Below are 19,193 nucleotides of genomic sequence, written 5' to 3' on the forward strand. Positions count from 1 at the left end.
ATAATACCCAGACCCACATTATGCTTAATCAACCTCCCTAGACCCTCAACCAGAAGAATGAATAAGTATAGGGAGAGGGGGTCCCCTTGGCGAAGACCCCTAGAAGCACCAAACAACTCTGTATGATCTCCATTGAATAGCATAGAGAAGGAGGTAGATGTAACACAACTCATTACCCATTGAATCCATTCATTAGCAAAGCCAAAGGCCCTAAGGATCTTCTGGAGAAGGGACCAACGGACTCTATCATAAGCCTTAGCCATATCCAGCTTAATAAACATAGCTTTTTCCTTGGAAGCCACCATAGAATGAATGGCCTCAGTAGCAATGACCGCACCATCCAATATTTGGCGACCTTCCACAAACCCACTTTGCTCCTCAGAGATGACATCCCCAAGCCAGTTCTTCAACCTCTCCATTATCAACTTAGAAATGATCTTATAGATCACATTATAAAGAGAGATAGGACGAAATTGGCCTAACCGGTCAACCCCATCACACTTGGGGATTAGTGCAATGAAAGTCACATTCAAAGCATGAAGCATCTGCTTATTCCTTTAAGACTCTTGGACCACCTCCAATAAGTCCAATTTGATAATATCCCATAAATCTTGAAAGAACTCAATTGGGAACCCATCTGGACCAAGGGCTTTTCCTTTCCTCATGAGAAAAATAATCCTCTCAAGTTCTTCTAGCAAAATAGGACCCATAAGCTTCTCGTTCATCTCCCTAGTAACTATAGAAGGAATACAAGCAAGAACTTGATTCTCCTCTTTTGATTCCCCTTGAGAATCCTCACTAAAGAGGGACCAAAAATACTATAAAGCCTCCCTAGAGACCTCTTGCAAGGATAAACACTGCTCACCTCTATCATTGACCACAATAGGAATATAATTGCCATGTCTTCTTGCTTTCACTGAATTGAAGAAGAACACAGTATTCTTGTCCCCCACTTGAAGCCAATCAATACAAGTTCTTTGTTTCCAATAGATTTCCTCCCTAAGCTCCCATTCCTCTAAATCCTTGACAGCCCTGTCTTCCTCCCTAAGCAAGGCTTCAGACAAACCATGCTCTCTTATTTCCCTGCTAATGTCATTCAACACTAATTAAGCAACTTTCTTAGCACGAAAAATATTCCTGAAATACTGGCAGTTCCACCGTTTAAGCTGAACCTTAACAAATTGCAGCTGCTTGGCAAAAGTGTACATAGCAGTGCCAAAGGTTGGCCTCCCTTTCCTCCACCACCCTGCAACATGATCCTGCAAAGAAGGATCCCACAATCACATAAGCTGGAATTTGAATGAAGGAGAGCAAGCGACTCGAGCCGAAGAAGACACCAACTTTATGGGCCAGTGGTCCGACCCTCTCCAGTTAAGAATCTCCAAACATGTGGACCACCCCCCACCAACCCAAAAACTAGAAACCAGAAAGCGGTCCAGCCTCTCTACAATCCAATACTCCCCTACCCTCCCGTTGTTCCAAGTGAACAAACCATTACTAGGCTTAATGTCAACAAGATGCAATGGAGATATATTGTCCCGAAGAAGGAAAGAAGAAGGTTCCAAATGCATAACACCACCATTCTTCTCACACAACTCTAAAATGACATTAAAATCTCTTGCCATAATCCAGGGATGAAAAGGGAATAGCCCTTGCATAAAAGAAACACGAGACCATAAATTATGCTTACCTTGAAGATCAGTGAGGGCATAATGTTAGTAAACAAGATATATTCCCCAGTCTCAAGACTAGAGGCAACCCCAGACAAAGAAGATCTGGAAGCAACCCACAAAATAGGACGAATCATCAAGGGGTTCCAAAGGCAGGCCACCCCTCCAGAGGAGCCAACTGCCCCAACACACTGACACCCGCCTCACCCCCACAACTTCAGCACCACACCCATCATACTTTCCACATAAATTTTAGTTTCCTGCAGGAACAGGACATCAGGAGAATGACTCCTAATCAATTCCCGAACAACTTTGTCTAGGGCCACTGCTCAAGCCCCTTACATTCCATGATAGCACAATCATTTCAGAAGATTGGAAAAGTAAGAATCCAGAGTCTTTACTGACCCCGACTCAACCAAATTATCCCCCATCAATTTGATCTTATCCAAATCCTTCTTTCTGCCAACCTTCGAATTCTTCTCCGAAGCACCTTGCTTAATATCTTTCTGATGAAGACCCAGGTGTACAGAGGTCTTATTACTTTTAACCCTAGCAGGTTCCAATTTCTGAGCTATCGAAGAACCCTCCCCCCTAGCCAAATTTACTTCCGTACCAGAAGTGGTTCCCAACTGGACCATTATTGGCTGATCCATCTCCATTTGATGGCTTCCAACCACTTGCAGAGCTTGGGTAGAGTCCCCGATCACGCTTCCCAAAACCACCCTTGAAGCACCTTGATCCAAAGGGATTAACCCCAGATTCACTTCCTATTGGCTAAGGTCATCCAAGGCTTCGAATCTGTTGAAGGTATCCTCCTCCCGTCTCTCCTACAAGGACCTCTTTTGTCCTCTATTCTTGTTCTTTGTCTTAACTGAGACAAAAACATCAACACCCACTACCTCATTCGACATAGCAACCTTTCCTTTATCATCCCCATCTAGGTTATGGGCCGACTGCTGAGGTTGGCGGACCACTAGTTTATATCTGGGACACTTGCGCTGTAGATGACCATACTCGTGACACAGACCACACCGAAATGGTAAAGTCTCATAATCCAACTACTGAACCCAAGAATAAGAGCCCACACACATATCTATAGCATTTAGCAAAGGTTTACTAAGGTCAATTTCAACACAAATACAAGCAAAAGTCATTACCTTTCTCCCCAGGGTTTGCGTTGAAGATCCCACTAGATTCTCAAGTAGTGAGGCAAGCATCCACAACACATCCTCCCGACAGCATTCCATTGGAAACTGCAGTAAACGAACCCACATTGGAACCCTATTTGGGAGCTCCTCCAAAGGGTTAAACCCTGCATGCTAAGGTTTGATGAACAACCCCACCTGGTTGTAAAAATACGGGCCTCCTTCAAAAACCCTATTGCGATCCTCCATATAGTTGAAAGTAACCATGAAGTAGTTGTTTGCCAGCAGCATAATCTCCATTTCCCCTTCCAGTGCCCAAGTCCTTTGCGCCCAATTTTCCAAAAACTGCAGAGAAACCCCCATCCCCAAAAATGTGCAATATAGCGAGTGTTTTGAAAAGTATTCAACATCTTTAGCTATCATTTACGGAGGAATAATCAACCTCGATGTCTCAATGCATCTCTCTAGACAACCATTGATCTTCGTAATATGAGAGCCATCAAAAAGTTACCAGACCCCGAGTCTGAGGAAAAAACATTATTATTAAAAGTCTTCATACTTTGGGATGGGGATTTTGAACCCACCGTAGCACGAAAATCCATGGCGGGAAGTGCCATCGAGGCCTCTCCACCAATACTCGACATTGGACCTCACAAAAAAAATAAAAAACCCACATCCTAAAGGGGGCAAGCAAGAAGACCCGACAACCAAGGCCCCACCCCTCCCAAACACCACCGAAAGACAATGCCAACCACAACCCCCTGCCCCACTGGCCAACCACGGACCCGGAGAAGAACCCAAACCCCAGCCGCACACAACACAACCCCCTGCTCGTAGTCCATCGTTCAACCCCCAGCTCCCGCAACTCCACCCCTCCCTGCACAGCCTCCACTGCCATCATATTATAATTATTATTTGGTAGCTATTTGCAAAGAAATTTATGTGCTTAGTACAATGATGTTCAAATTGTAAGAATTGCTCCTTCAGTTACTAGTTTTTTAGATTACTCTACATCAGTCCAGAACCTATCTACATTTGCTTCCTACCTCTGTTTTTTGCCAACTCTATTTCTCTACCGAATTGTCTTAAAAGGGTACCTGAGTTTGTCTTCAAATTGCATAGTTGGACAATATGATTGGTGAATTGAGATTAGGGCTTAATTAAACATAAATAGTTTTTATGATCCATTCTGGAGCACTAACTCATGCTCAAAATATAAGAATTGCATGCCATAGTTAGGGGATAGTTGCATTAATACATCAAACTTGTGAAAATATTAGAGGTCTATTTGTTGACATTCTTTGAAAAATAGCTAGTTATGTAACAATTATGGTTTCTAATTGTTTACAATTACTGTTCTTCAAACTATCTATTGTCTATATGGGAACAATATGAAATAGTAACGACGTCCATTATGCTTTGGTGTGAGTATTATTAATCCATTGGTTATTATTGATTATGAGCCTACTATTATTAATTAATATATAAAATAATAATATTTATAATTATACTTTAAAACATATGTATAATCATAAAATTAATTAATTAAATTTAATTATAAAAATTATAAATTTTTATTAATATTAGCTCTTTTTTATTTTAATATATATTAATAAAAAAACATCATTATTAAATTAATTGAAAATAATATATATATATATATATATATATATATATATATATATATATATATATATATATATATATATATATATATATATATATATATATATATATATATATATATATATATATATATATATATATACACTTACCTTTTTAAATGAGTTAAACAACAAGCTTACCTTAAAATAGTTTTTTGAAAGTTTTTTTGAATATTTTAAATATATATTTTTAATGGTTTTAATTTCTTTTTTTAAATGTGTTAAATTTTTTACATAATAGATTAATTGTTTTGTTATCTTAAAAGTTAATTTATTTTCAAAAGAAAATAGAAATAATTATTTCAAACAAAATAAAATTATTTAAAAATAAATATTTATTAATTAATAATGTAAAAGTAGTTAAAATTTATTTTTTAAATAATTTGAATTAATTTTCAAAGATAATTTATAATAAAATATTTTTAAAAATATTTATATTAATTATATATTACATTTTTTTATTTAATCATCTTAAAAAATTAAACTCAAAATAATAAATCATTTGTTTCATTATTCTATGACCTTGTAATTGTTTCACATTATCCATCTATCATAGAAAGAATTAGGCACATATTAATTAGCCCAATATTTTATCTCTTATGGTTATTTTTTTTTAAACTTCATGAACAAAGATCTTAAATTTTCGAAGAGCCTGCTAAAATTACAATTATCAATTTAGAACTTAATTTTAATATTCTAAAATTAGAGTTTAAATGGTATTTGTAATATAATTTAATTAAATAATTTGGTGCCATAAAAGATCTGAATTGTTCATGTCAAATATGCCTTTGATTAAAGTATTGGCTAGGCCGTGATCATTATTGTTATGCCGTGTAAAGTTCATTTGGCATATTTAATTTGATGTGACAAATAAATGAATTGGATATTTATAATATAAAAAGGGAAAATTAAATATTATATTATTTCTATCAATAAAACAGAGAAAAATGATATATATATATTTATATGATTATGTGAAAAAAAATAAAATAAAAATTATAGAATGTTTCTTAGAATTAGTATAATGATGGATTAAATTAATAGAAGAATAAATTTGAGTCGTATCTTAGCAGGAACTAATAAACATAGACGTAAAAGCTCACGTAAAGAAAGCTTGTTGGTGAATTTTGAAAAATGGACATCAAAATTTAGACAGAATTTGGTAGTGATGGCGGGTGAAAGAGCGATGGCATGATAAGAATGTGAGCAGGAATTGAGCGAAATGACGGGAAATCTGAGATATAAAGAAACAAGGAATGAGGAGGAGAGAAGAAAGAGACCGGAAATGGCAGCGCCAATGGTGTTGGCTACTCCTTACAATTCAGTTAGTGTTGTTATTAATGGAAATAGAAGAGGGTGTACGGCAAGGTTTGCAGTTGAGGCAAAGAAATCTCTTCTGTGTATCAGCAATGGCCATGGCGAAGATGAGGTTGCTGTTTCTATTTTGAAGGTAAATTTATCTGCTATGCTTTTGCTCTCTCTTTTGCTTTACATTGCATGCTGGTTTATGGTGTTGCAAGTTCCAACGTCTAGACAAACTTATATATGGTTGTAAGTGACTGAAAATATGACTTAAAACTCAGTGAGATATGTTGAGATTCTTGAACTAGCTAAATTGGATGGAATTATTGTACAAGCCGGAAAATTGCTCCAAGATAAGAACCCAAGCAGGAAAACTTATACAACCCCTTGAAACTATCCTAGTTCGAATGAAATAAGGTTTGTGTTATCAGCTGTCACACCCTGAAAGGTTTGCATACTTCAACAAGTTTAGGAAAAACCAACATAGAATAACAGGTTATGCAGAGTACCAAGTGTTTGGTGACCTTTTCCAATGGGCTTCTACTAGAAAGTGGTCAAGGATATGTCATAAAGATGGGAAATTTTTGCCCCTATTGACATCCCAAGTTGTTCAAGGACACCATTGAAAACATGGTACATGATTTATTTGACACAGTGTACATTGTTCCAAGCGAGATGCCAGTTGCTGCACCAATGCTGTTGGTTTAGAAGAAAGAGAGTCCTTTTTTCACGTGCGTTGATTATCTTGCATTGAACAACAAGTCTATAAAGTTCCCATTTTTTATTTATAAAGTGGGTGAGCTGATTTACTAGTTGCATTCAACTATTTTCTCTAAAAATGACTTGAGGTTTGGTTACCATTAGATTAAGATGAGATTTGAGGATACACATAAAAGTGTACATTTAGGATGCACCATGGAAACTATGAATTTGCACGTTACTTTCTCACAGCACAAACAACTTTCTAGGCTACCATTAATGAAGTGTTTCATCCTTATCCCTGGAAATTCTTTTGGTGTTTTTGATGAAATTTTGTTTGTGTAGAGAATTCGCAAGATCACTTACCCTACCTTGAGCTTGTTTTGAATTTCATGAAGATTAATAATCTATTTGTCAAAGAAAGCATCTTTGTTTGTGGTGCACCAAAATGATTCAGATGATAGGGTTCCTAGGATGATGCAGTTTCTATTGGTGCTTTGTCAAAGGATTTTATTACTTAGCTGACACACTTATAGATTTGAGTGAGAAAGATAGATTTGAATAAACAGATCCAGCTAACTATGCTTTCATGAACCTCAAAAATATTAGTCTCATCTTGGCCATTCCATATTTTTCTTTAACATTCATTGTTGATTGTGATGTGACCTGATTGCAAAGTAGAGCTATTTGCTGCAATGTGGTAGGTCCATGGCCTTTGAGATTCACAATCTAAATGACAAGGAGTTGTTTTCTATTTATGATGAGGATGTGCCGACAGTAATGCATGCATTAAATAAGTTCATGCAATATTTGGTTTGTGGAAGATTCATTGTTAAGATTGACCATAATAATTTGTAGTACCTTTTTAATGTGATCTTAATGAGCGGAAATTTAAGTGGGCATGCAAATCACAAGCATATGTTTTTTAATATTTTGTATTGCAAAGATAAGAAAAGTGTGTTAATGATGCATTATCTAGGGTTTATAGAATTTATTCTATTTCAATAGTTTAACTATACTAATATTCTTGGGAGCACAATGAGAAGCAATGTGAATTTTGTGCTCAAAGAAATATTCTTTGACAACTAGTGAGAGTCTTTTTACTCTCTTCGGAGATGGAATGGTGCCATTCAAGGTGGCAAAGGGTGCAAATCGAATCTTGGTGAGAGATGCCATAAGGTTAGGATTGAATCTTTCCAAGAATGGTAGGTAATTAGATGGTGAGGAAATTAAGATTGGTTTCTTAGGTAAAGATTTGGATAAGAAAATTAATTCTTTCAAAATTGTGGCACTTATTGGAAAACTTGCCAACTTTTGGGTAAGGGAGGCTTGGAAAAATGGATTATTATAAATTAGTGGGAGAATTTTCAAATCAAATTTCTACCCAAAGGTTTTTTCTCTTTCTCTAGTCTAGATCAAGTGGCAAAGTAAAAAAATAATGCATGGGGGACTCTAATTGATGGATGGGATAGATATTTTCCTTCAAGACTGGCAACCAAAATTCAACCCCATTGCTTGTAGAATAAAAATGGTCCTCGTATGGCTGCACCTATATATTATCCCCTCAAAATTTTGGGACATATGATCCTCTCTAATTTGGAAATTCTTTGGACTAATTCATGTTTGTAGGTAAAAATGTTTTGGAGGGTTGCTTTGGAATTTAAGTGCAAATTTGTGTTCAAATGGATGTTTTCAAACCTCTTCTAGAAACCATTTCTTTAGAATCAAAATTAGGAAAATGGTGTCAATGTTTAAAAATGGAAGGTGCCTCTCCTAGATTTTTTCATTGTCAAAATTTTGGCCATTTCAAAGCATCTTGTCTTGATCTAAAGGTAAAGCATATTTGGAGGAAGACATTCATTACAAACCATGGGGAAGTGGATCGCTTTTCTTTTGAACTGACTTCATCAAGTCCTCTTATACAACAAGAAATTGCACGTTCTCTACAACCTTTTTTCCCCTAAGATGAGATGTCTCCTTTCTAAGTTGTTTCTCCACACATCCAATTTCTATTAAAGAAGATGATAAAGTTGAATTTATGTTGTTATTGATGTCAAAGGTATGTCAAAGGAGCACACTGTGGAGTTGAATCAGCATGTAATTGTATAGCCACAAATATCACAATTACTGTCATGTCTATGTCTAAGCATTTGAGTTCCAAAAGGACAGTAACAATCTAGAAGTATAGTGACAAGTTATGTTGGTAAGATCAGTTGCAGTATGACTGCAATATCATCATACATCTATTCTAGTTTTTGAAGGTGACCTAGAGGTATCTGCAGTATGTTATTGAGGTCTATTCCTTAGACAATGTGTTTGCATTGGCAACTTGTTCTATTCGGCATTCAACCGTAGTTAAGAGTTATGACCTACAGATTGTAAGAAGAGTAAAGCCACTTATGAAGTTTCATATTCTAGATAGAGGTTGAGCCTCATCAGATAGAAAGTATTGACAAAGTTTCTCAGTATGCTATGTCGGTCAACTGTGTTGATGTTCCAGTTTGATACACCAGAGGTTTGTAATGTGTGCTCTTCGGAGATAGTGTGTGGAAGACTTTTGGGACCAGACAAGTCTACATTGGGTAACCATAGTGTGTTCCTTCTTTTGGAGTAACGTGTGGGCTTTCGGACCTAGCCTATTACATGGTTGGTGTAGGTGTATGGTTTTGGCTGACTTGTAGGTGTATGGTTTTGGCTGACTTGTAGTTGTATTCAGCTTTTTCTAGGCCACCATGTGAATGTAATAATCATTGTAACAAACACACATATGTAGTTGATCTAGGTTCATTCCTAGTGTGCCTATTAATGTAATATCCATAAGGTGTGAGTGATGTGTGAGTATGTGGGTGATGCTATGTGAATTACATCCCAATTATTGTGCAGTTTCAATTGAAGATCATATGCACTATGCGAGGAGGTTCTGAAGTGTGTTCAGATCAAAGCAAGATGTTTATTCAGTCTTGAAGGTACACAATTCATATCAATTGTATTTCGGTGGGATTGGTGTCTCATGTAGGTTGGTGATTGCAAATGTAATTGGGGATTGGTATCTACAGTAGGTTGGTGCCTGCTTCATATAGTAAATTCCTTATTATATTCTTGCTTTATGAGGGTGGATTTGGGCAATAGATCCAAGTGTTTACTGCTATATCTGCTAAATCAAATACAGGAAAAATAATATACATGACAATGCATACCAGACACAGTAGTAAAATATATCTTTATTCGCACATGCAATTATTATAGAGAAGAAGACTAGAGATGGTCAGCCAAGGATTACACTAGACCCAACTATATCATGCTACCTTCCTTGGCTGTACACAACATATTTAAAAGACTTGATGGTTGCCGAGAGGAACACAACTGTCACCGAACCGACACATTAACTACTCGAGAGTGACAACCCATTTAGTACAAACAATTAATACATTGGTAGATAACAAATATAATCAAATATAACCATAGGCATTTTATGCCAACTACATCATTTCCCCTAAAAGATAAAATTCATCTTCCAGACGACAAGTAAACATCAAGTAATATTCAAGAAGACTAATGACAGACAATGACTTGGACTGGACAACCCCAACTTGTAGTGTACCTACCAAATCAAATGGGGGTTTGAGGGCAACACCCCCAGTAGGGTCAAGGGGCAGCTCACCAAATTTAGACCTTCAAACCCACACAACTCCATGGCGCACCTCATTTTTCTGATTTTTTAAGATATCAAAAACAACGTTGATGAAGCCAAAAAATATAGATTTTGCAATGTTGTTGGTGCACAATCTCTGTACGGATGAGTAGGTGCCTCATACGGTCTCTATTCTCCATATGGACTTGTTGACTTCCTGTATGACATCTCTCCCTTCATGCATGCCTATCACCCGTACAACATCTCAGATTGCTGTGTTTTTCTTCCCTTGTACGACATCCAATACAACAACCCTTTATTTCTGTACAACATGCCTAGTCCTTGTACGAATCCATTTGTTTGTTGTTATGGTTTTCGTAGGGTGTTCGACCTTCTGCTCTTGAGTTCGTATGGACTCCAACATACGGCTACCTTGCTCATGTACGGCCTCCTATTTTCAGCTTCCACATGTATGGGGTTCTTTGCTGCATATGGATTTTTGTGTACAGTCCCTTCTTCTCCACCGTACATTGAAACTTTTTCCTTCCCACGTGGCCCTTTGTTCAGTTCGTACATACCTCTCGCTGTATTTCCCTTGTATAGATTTGCTGTCACCTTGTACAGATTTTCCTTCACCTCGTATAGATCTGTTTCCTCCGGACACAGTACATGCCTCTTCAATTGCTGTATAGACACCCCGTTCGGATTTGTTTCGTCTAGCCATCGTATGGGCTTTTTTTGGATGTTGTGACTAATATCAATTGTATTTCGGTGGGATTGGTGTCTCATATGTTGAGTTGGTGCTTAGATCTTGGAATGGAGAATTGGTGTCTCATGTAGGTTGGTGGCTGCAAAAGTAATTGGGGATTGGTATCTGCGGTAGGTTGGTGCCTACTTCATATTGTAAATTCCTTATTATATTCCTTCTTTATGAGAGTGGATTTGGGCAATAGATCCAAGCAGCAATTCTCACCATGGTTTTTCCCTTCTAGGTTTCCATGTAATTCCGGTGTTTGTTGTGTGGATGTATGCTTGTGTGTTGATTACTTGCTTCATCATTTAGGAAATGCTACTTTGATGATTTACCTAGGGTTCATGGTTGGAAAAGTTATTAATGATGATTAATGCTTAGTCAAGTTGAAATTGGCATATGCTTTCTTTTAATTGCAAATCTTTCACATATATTCTGCTCTTAAGGTCTGCTACAAAAAAATGATACTACATTGTATGCCACACTACTTATTTTTACAATCAACATTCCCTATTTATATCTTCTATTGATAACTTTATTCTCTTAAAATCTTTTTCCTTATGTATTCTTCATTGCCCCATGCTTATATTTCCTTCATCAAATTTTCTTCATAAATTCTTCTAATCATAAAAAATGATTAAACTTTATTCACCATTTACTTCTGTTCAAATTCAAATAATCTTCGTTAATCTACATATTTCTCCAATCCTTGCTTCACCAGTTTATATCTCATCTCATCATGAAACACAACTGTTCACCTTACCAGTTTAACCCTTGGTTAAGATAAAACGCTTCCTAAATTTCTATCACAGCTTTTCAGACTCTAATTAATTGCTGTCTTGCACATTTATCATTTGTTAATTCTTGATCACTGCCTTTTTAATTCTTATAATTGCTGCTCTTTAATTGTTCATTATACCTTGTCTTGGGAGATGTAAAACTTTTAAATACAAGATTCCTTTTACCTAGCAATGATGGATATGAGTCGGCTGACTCTAAAACAAACTTGTAAGTGCTGCCTTTGTGAGGATAAGGTCGGCATATCTTCCTGAGGTAACTTGGACCACAGTCTAGATACCATTCTGAGGTAACTTGGACCACAGTCTAGATACAATGGTATCTGGCAAATAGAATACTTTCAAAACACCTCAATAATAAACCTCCACAAAATGCTTCACTTCCATCAACTATGTTAAATGCTATATGTCACTCCGAATAGCATAGATAAATATTGATCATGTGTATCATAGGCTCTAATAGAAGTCATTTGTGGTGTCAATATCCTTCCACCCTTGCAGAAAAATAAATATATTCCATATATTTATCTTCCATAATGTGTTTAGTATTTCGCTTGCTGCAGCTAAGTATTTATAATGCAATCTCCTTTAGTGATAAAGCTGATGGAATTCTTAATGAGTCTTTGTTTGGTGTTTGATCAGCTTCATCTAAGATATGTCTCTTTTCATAGGTTTGTATACTATCGCTGTCTTTAGTATTTCTTTTTTATTATATACAACTGTTTGATCGCTGAATGTCTAAGTAAAAGAAACTTGTCAATCTTTATAAGAGGAAGTTGCCATGCTTTATAGAATAACTCGCCCAACATTTGGATTGTCTTCACCTAGAGAAGTCGGCCATCATTTGTCTTGGACATTAAACTTGATTTATAGATGTAAATCAAATCACATCAGTGACAATCTTCTTCGTTACTAACAATTTGTCCTTTAATCTCATTCATTCTTCAAAGATAATGAATATCTTCTTGACATCAATGACAAACTTTCCAACAGGTTGAAGCATCAAAGGTAAAACAAAAAAATATAAGTTAACAAAGGTTGTCATGTGTTGACATCTATGGCACCATGAGAGGCAGCAACATAGAGGCATAGTAAGGAACATTAGGAGAAAATGGCTATGAATGTACCTGTAATGAAAGAAGCATACATTATGGATATGCTTGGTGAAATGACTATGGACATGCATGGATTTAGAGGAGAAACTGCCATATTTATGCATAGTGTGAGAGGAGCAGAAACAAGCACTAGAGTAATTCCAAGGAGGCACGGCATAATTGAGAATCATTAACTACAAAGACGACACATGTATGGATAATGCGGCATAGTGTCATGTGTACTAAAATTTATGGAAGTCTTATTATGTGGTCTCTTTCCATATATCAAGGCCAATAAATGTTAAAGAGGGTGGAATGTCAAACACTTAGTTACATGGTATTTGATGTATATGAGCTTACGTAGTAGCTGCATTGTGACACACATGACTAGTTTTTAGATGGGATGGGCCCAATAGGTAGTGTGTGTATTGGGTCAAATTTTGTTACTTATTGGTTGATCTAATTTATATTTAATGGTTTAAGTGTTTACCAATACCCTAGGGTTATTTGAATGAGAGGCTTCAAAAACATGTTGTTTGCACTTTTCCAAATAGAGACTTGGAAAATTCCAGAAAAAAATCATTGTTGTCACTTACGTAGAGTTCTTTCCAAAGTTCCAAAATGGTATTTTGCTTCCCGCCATACCAATTGAAAGGAGGAGTTGGGCAGCTCAATTCATTTATTTGTACATCATAGAAGTTGGCCTAATTTATATTAAACGGACTAAGCATTTACCTTTACCCTAGGGTTATTAGATGAGAGGCTACATATTGATGCGTCTATCATTCTGATAAATTAATGACTATGAATCAATTATATTGAGCTGTAAAGATAGTGTGGCAGGTTTGGATTTCATAGACGGAGATATCCTCAAGTGATTACTTCCTTAACAAATGTTATGTGATGTAATTCTACCTAAAGGGTATTTCTATTTAGAGATATTAGGGTACATTGTGATTGGTACACACCATACATCTTGTGTTTTGCATTTTGATTTTATTTCAGCATACTTGTGTATATCAGATATTTGGTTCTTAACAATGTATTCTGCTTGTCATGTTATGTAAATACTAATAGTCATTTTCTTTTTGGTTGAGGCTATTGCCATTTTTCTATGTTTTGACACTTTCTTCTTCATGACTAGGAAATAACCTCCATGGGAGGGTTAAAATTGGAAGTGAAAGCAATCCCACTTGTTGGAATGGGGCATGCATATAAACGCTGTGGTATTGCTACAGTAGGACCATCAAGGAATATGCCTAGTGGAGGGTATTGATACAAAATTAAAGATTGCTATTTCTTAATCTCAGCTTCAAACATCTCATTCATTAACTTACTAGGAATGTTGAAATATTTGAACAATTTGAGGCTCTAGATTATGGTTTCTGTCATTCATACATTGGATTATGACTCTGCATTCTTATCTTCTCCTTTTTGTAGATTCTTTTTCATGAGTAAACTAGGTCTGCTGCAGGATATCCATGCTGGTTTAATATCGTTGACTGTTTTGCAGGTATGTAATCTGTAATGGGTTTGCATTGCTTGGAAATGAACTAGTATGGTGTTTCTTTTGTTTTTCTTGGTAGGGGTTGTGATTTCCTTTTCCATGCATGTAATTATGCTTTTTTGTGTCGCCTGTTTGAATTCTTGTGAAGTGGAAGACGATTCAGGCTTGGGCAATAAAAAATCCAAATGGGACTCTTCTTGCAGTTGGGGACCTCTTCCCTTTGTTTCTTGCATGGATGGCTTCCAGGAAATGCATAAAAGTTTGCCAAATGAGTGCTGGAAGTGGAATTAAATTTATATTTGTTGGAACTGCAAAAAGTGAATATTACCGTTGTGATGTTGACAACCTAAATCACAAGCTTGGATTCTTTGATTGTGGTAAGTATTGCCATACCTTACTTTCAAATTTGATTTAGCTTGTCTTGTCATTTTGTTCCTGCCCTAATTTGGTAAATACTTGAAATCTGGTTGGAAGATGCTTGTCAGTCTCTAGATGCTGAGGTCATGGAGAAAGTTAAATGGAGAGAACTTTTGGCCACTTGCCAATAATGAGTCATTATATTATGAAGTACTTGATGATTGCAGCTATATAAATGTTATTCTTGATTTGGTCTTTAGCATATTTCTAGAAACTTTACTAGTAGATGTCTATAGAAACGTGCTGGCTATTAATCTGCCAGACTAACAATCACCAGATTATGAAGAATGAAGTTATTGTAAGTGGAATGCCTTGTTTAATGTAAATAAATTGCAGTGTTCCATGGCCATTGGGGATGGGGAGATGGGGGGATGGGTTTCGGGGATGGGGGGACAAAGGGCCTAAGTTTGGGGACGGTGGGGGTGGCAGGGTGGTGGTGCTGATATAGTTGTACATATACTTATAGTACTTGAAAAACGAGTTTTGAAAAGATGTATAATAGTATAACAGTATAAGAATGACATTTCAAATGTAACTATAGGAAATTAGTAAAATTAAAATATAGCAAAAATTGAAATACTAAATCTAAATATGAAGATTTCTTGAATGCTAATTGCTAAATAAAATTGTCAAATTGAATTTTTTTATTATATTGAAAATTAAAATATGAATATCTGATGTCATATGAGATATCGCAAAGTCTATAAAGATGATTACATGATTCATCATTACAATGAGTAGCAAATACAGATACTAATAGCAATAGCATTACAAAAGACAAAATGCCAAATTGTCAAAACTCAAAATGTAGCGAAGGGAGGCCTCTAATCATTTGCAAACTCCTCATCACTGGAACTACTAGACTCCTCAAAGTCAACATCCCTCAAGCTCACACCAACCAACCCTGAATCTGAAGTGGTAGGATCATCCTCATCAATCTGTGAAGGCTCCTCTGGCTCTACATGCCATCATGCCGCTAGACTCTCCTCGTACACAAGTGTCTTGCGGTCCATGAGACGCAAAGCACTATGTACAGCCACAAGCTTCTTTGCTCTCTTAGAGGTAAGTCTGTTCCTCTTAAGAGAGTGGATGAAGCTATATGTAGACTAGTTTCTCTCAACAGCTAAAGAACTTGAAACCTGAGATTGCAGACAGATAGCTAGAGTAGTGGTCAAAGATTTCGGACCATGACAATTCCACCACAAAAGTGGGTCCTATGCCATAGTTTCTATATCCATCTTTGCCGCATCTGAATAGCCTCTAAGAGTGGAAATCTTTCCTACTCAGTGTGAATTATGTTGACATCTCTAGAATCATACATCTTCTCTATGCACCTAAAGAAACCGACCTTCATCTCATCATCTTGAATCGGTGTCACTCTACTTGGTCTAGCCTTGTACCACTTAGGATTCAAGGAAAAGGCAGCCATATGCAAAGGAGTGTTCAACTTGTCCCATTTGTGCTGAATGATTGGTTGGATGTGCTCATTGTAGAATGCTAGAGAGGGTTCCTTCACTCGCACAACAACCCTATTTGGTCAAGCATAGAGTCGATGCACTAATACATCTCTCCAAGGTTAGGTGCATCCCCATCCCCATATCTGATGACTTGGAATACTGGAGAAATGATGGAGACAATGTATTTCACATCAGTCCAAAACACATCACTCTTCACTATCTCCTTCACCCTTCTCCCCTGCTCTGTCTTGGCCTCGACCCACCTATTCCACTCATTAGTCATAACCATGAGTTGCAATGCCTCTTGCAACTCAATCATTCTCTCTAAGAGAATGAAATAGGATGCATATCTGGTCTCAACTGGTTTCAAGAACTCTTTCGTGAAGGTCCTAAAGAGTGCATGTGAAGTGTGGTGGTTGCAGATAAACATCTGCACATCTCTCGCATCGCTAACCACTCCTCTAATCTAGTCAATCTTCCCCATGTCCTTGAGTGCATTGTTCATGGCATGCACACAACATGGGGTCCACCAAATATGTCTATAGACTGCCTCAATGAGTTTCCTTGCTTCTCTACACACATGGTCTGCATCTGTCATTACTTGGACCACATTTTGTGGCCCAACCTCCTCAATAGCCTCCTTGAGGACCTGAAATTAAAAATTAGCTTCTTTGCGATGCCCTATACAATCAACTGCTCTAAGGAAGTATGGGCCCTCAACACACGTGACCATGATGTTGATGAGCGGACAATGGCTAATGTCTGTCCACCCATCCATAACTATGTTGCACCCAGATGCCACCCAACATGCCTTCATCTTCTCCATCAAAATATTGATCTTGGAATATCTCTTATCCAAGATCGAGGTCCTCAATTTCGTCTCACTTGGTGGCACATATGATGGTCCTCCATTCGCCACCATAGACATCATATCCCTATAATAAGGAGACCGTGCAACATGAAATGGGATGCCATGGGCAAAGAAGAACCTACCAATGGACTCATCTATTTCATCCTTTAGCTGCACATTAAACAAATCAGCTATGGGATTACTCTGCATCTTGCGTTTCCCTGTCCCCTTAGCCTCTTGTGATTGGGGCATGGCACTAAAGTGGAAGTGGATGAAGGTCTAAACATTATTCCTCTCGTTTGCAATGCATGAGAAGAAGTATGTTGCACTTGTTGGCTCTGGTGAAGGGCTGCCCTAGCAGACAAGGTAGTAGGGACTGAAACATCTATGTCATTTGGAATGCCCCAAAGCTTTTTCATCTCAATTTTGTACTCTATATTTTTAGTTTTAGCCAAAAACTTACAATGATCCACACCTTTTCCTTTCCAAAAAAGTAAGTGTGCATTCACTCTAGTGATGCTACCAAACCATTCAACCCCACAAATGTTGCACTTCCACTTCCTTGTTCCCCCACCTGTATGTGATGTGTCTTCTACTCTTGAAGAAAACTATCTTAGAGGAGATTTAGGATCATAAGAACCCCTAGCATACTATGCCAACATCTCTGAAGGGCAACCTGTACTAGCCGGTGCACTCGCCATGGAACTAGATTGGGTTCCAGGATCAGCACCATGGTCACCCCCCTCATTCTCAGGTTCAAAATTTGAATCATTTTCACTATGAGAATGGATTTTCGTCTCATCCTCACTCATGTCATGGGAGCTCATTGTGATAGTGACATTGCATTTCACAAAATAAAAATAAAAATAAATTCAGCCTAGATTAACAATTCAAAATGAAATAGAAAGAAATTTCAAAAACAAAATTTACAATTTACAATTTTATGTTATTTAAAATAAAAATTTGATGTTGAATCTCGAGGGCTTCATTCATCATTTTGCCCTCAAGGTTCAACATCAAATCTGATTTTGAAATGAAAAAAAAACAAGTTTAAACAAACATAATTGAAAATCAGAAAATAAAACAAACAAAAAACAAGAAAAACCCTACCTTGTGCTTGATAATCTCTCCAAAATGTTGTAGAATCCTCTTCCTCTTCTTCTTGCTCCTTCTCACTCCTCTCACACCTGCACTCACTCTTTTCACTCCTTTGATCAGACTTCTCCAAGTTTTTCCTCCTCTTTAGCTTGTTGGAAAAAAAAATCAGACTTTGAAAATGTGAGTGAAATCACCAAATATGGTGGTTTTGTGTTGTTTTGGGGGAAGGGGTGGGGCCCACATCAAATTAGGGTTACCCCCAACCCTCAAAAATAATTTTTTTTTAAATTTAATTTTTCTGTCTTTTTATGGCTGGGTGACGGGAGATGTCTGGACATCTCCTTGCCCCTCAAGAAACACCTAGGTGTCTCCACGTCTCCTTGGGAGATGGAGAGACGTTTTCCCATCTTTGGCGGAGCATCGGTGGCGGTGGCAGGAGATGTCACATCTCTGTTTCCCTGACCCAGAAACGTCCCTGTCTTGGAAACGCGGGTCTAAGGAAGGGGGTGGGGAACGCGTTTCCGTGGAACGTTGGTAAGTACGGACAAATTGTCTGAAAACCCTCCAGAAAGTGTCAAACATCTCCAATAAACCACTTGAGCACACTAGCAACATTGAATTCCTCCTTTGATCAAGTTGACACAAACCCAGAAAGTCAGCTCTAACAATGATACAAGAGAACTGAAAAGTGGGGACTTTACAGAAGCATTGATACCATTGTGATGAATAAGTCTTCAGTATGATCTAACAATGAAAGGGCTTTTCTCTACACAAATTTATAGAGAACCACCACAAACTTGTCATTGCAAGGACTAAGGAGGCCACTAGAGCTATTAGCATACCATATTTGAATCCTTCAATAAAAAAGATTAATATGGATAACATCAACAATTCTGAATATTGCTACATCCTTATGAAAATGGCCTTTCAGAGGTCATCTAGTTAGTTCTGCTAAGACTATCTACCAAAGTGTTGCACACATACAGGTCTAATGTCATGACTTCAGTCATGAGTAGTTTGTGGATTGATTGTCATTTTTAGTGTTGTTTTGACTGTTTGCCTAGCCATGTGTATAAGCAAGAGATGATGTAAGCCTGTCCAACAAAAGGGG

At 37.2% G+C, this 19,193-nt stretch overlaps 1 protein-coding gene across 3 annotated transcripts in view; it reads left to right on the forward strand.

The window, feature by feature from the left end:
* Window positions 1-5,572: 5,572 nt before the first annotated feature.
* Window positions 5,573-19,193, forward strand: part of LOC131029577 (uncharacterized) — a 136,005-nt gene continuing 122,384 nt past the window's right edge. For all 3 annotated transcript variants that reach the window (XM_057960101.2, XM_057960100.2, XM_057960102.2), the window contains exons 1-4: window positions 5,573-5,929; window positions 13,898-14,022; window positions 14,194-14,266; window positions 14,409-14,637. In XM_057960101.2, coding sequence (XP_057816084.1) covers window positions 5,702-5,929; window positions 13,898-14,022; window positions 14,194-14,266; window positions 14,409-14,637 — 655 coding nt within the window. In that variant the 5' untranslated portion in view covers window positions 5,573-5,701. The remainder of the gene's footprint in view (window positions 5,930-13,897; window positions 14,023-14,193; window positions 14,267-14,408; window positions 14,638-19,193) is intronic.

Source organism: Cryptomeria japonica, chromosome 3 (genome assembly GCF_030272615.1).
Source record: "Cryptomeria japonica chromosome 3, Sugi_1.0, whole genome shotgun sequence".
In the NCBI taxonomy this organism is placed as follows: domain Eukaryota; kingdom Viridiplantae; phylum Streptophyta; class Pinopsida; order Cupressales; family Cupressaceae; genus Cryptomeria; species Cryptomeria japonica.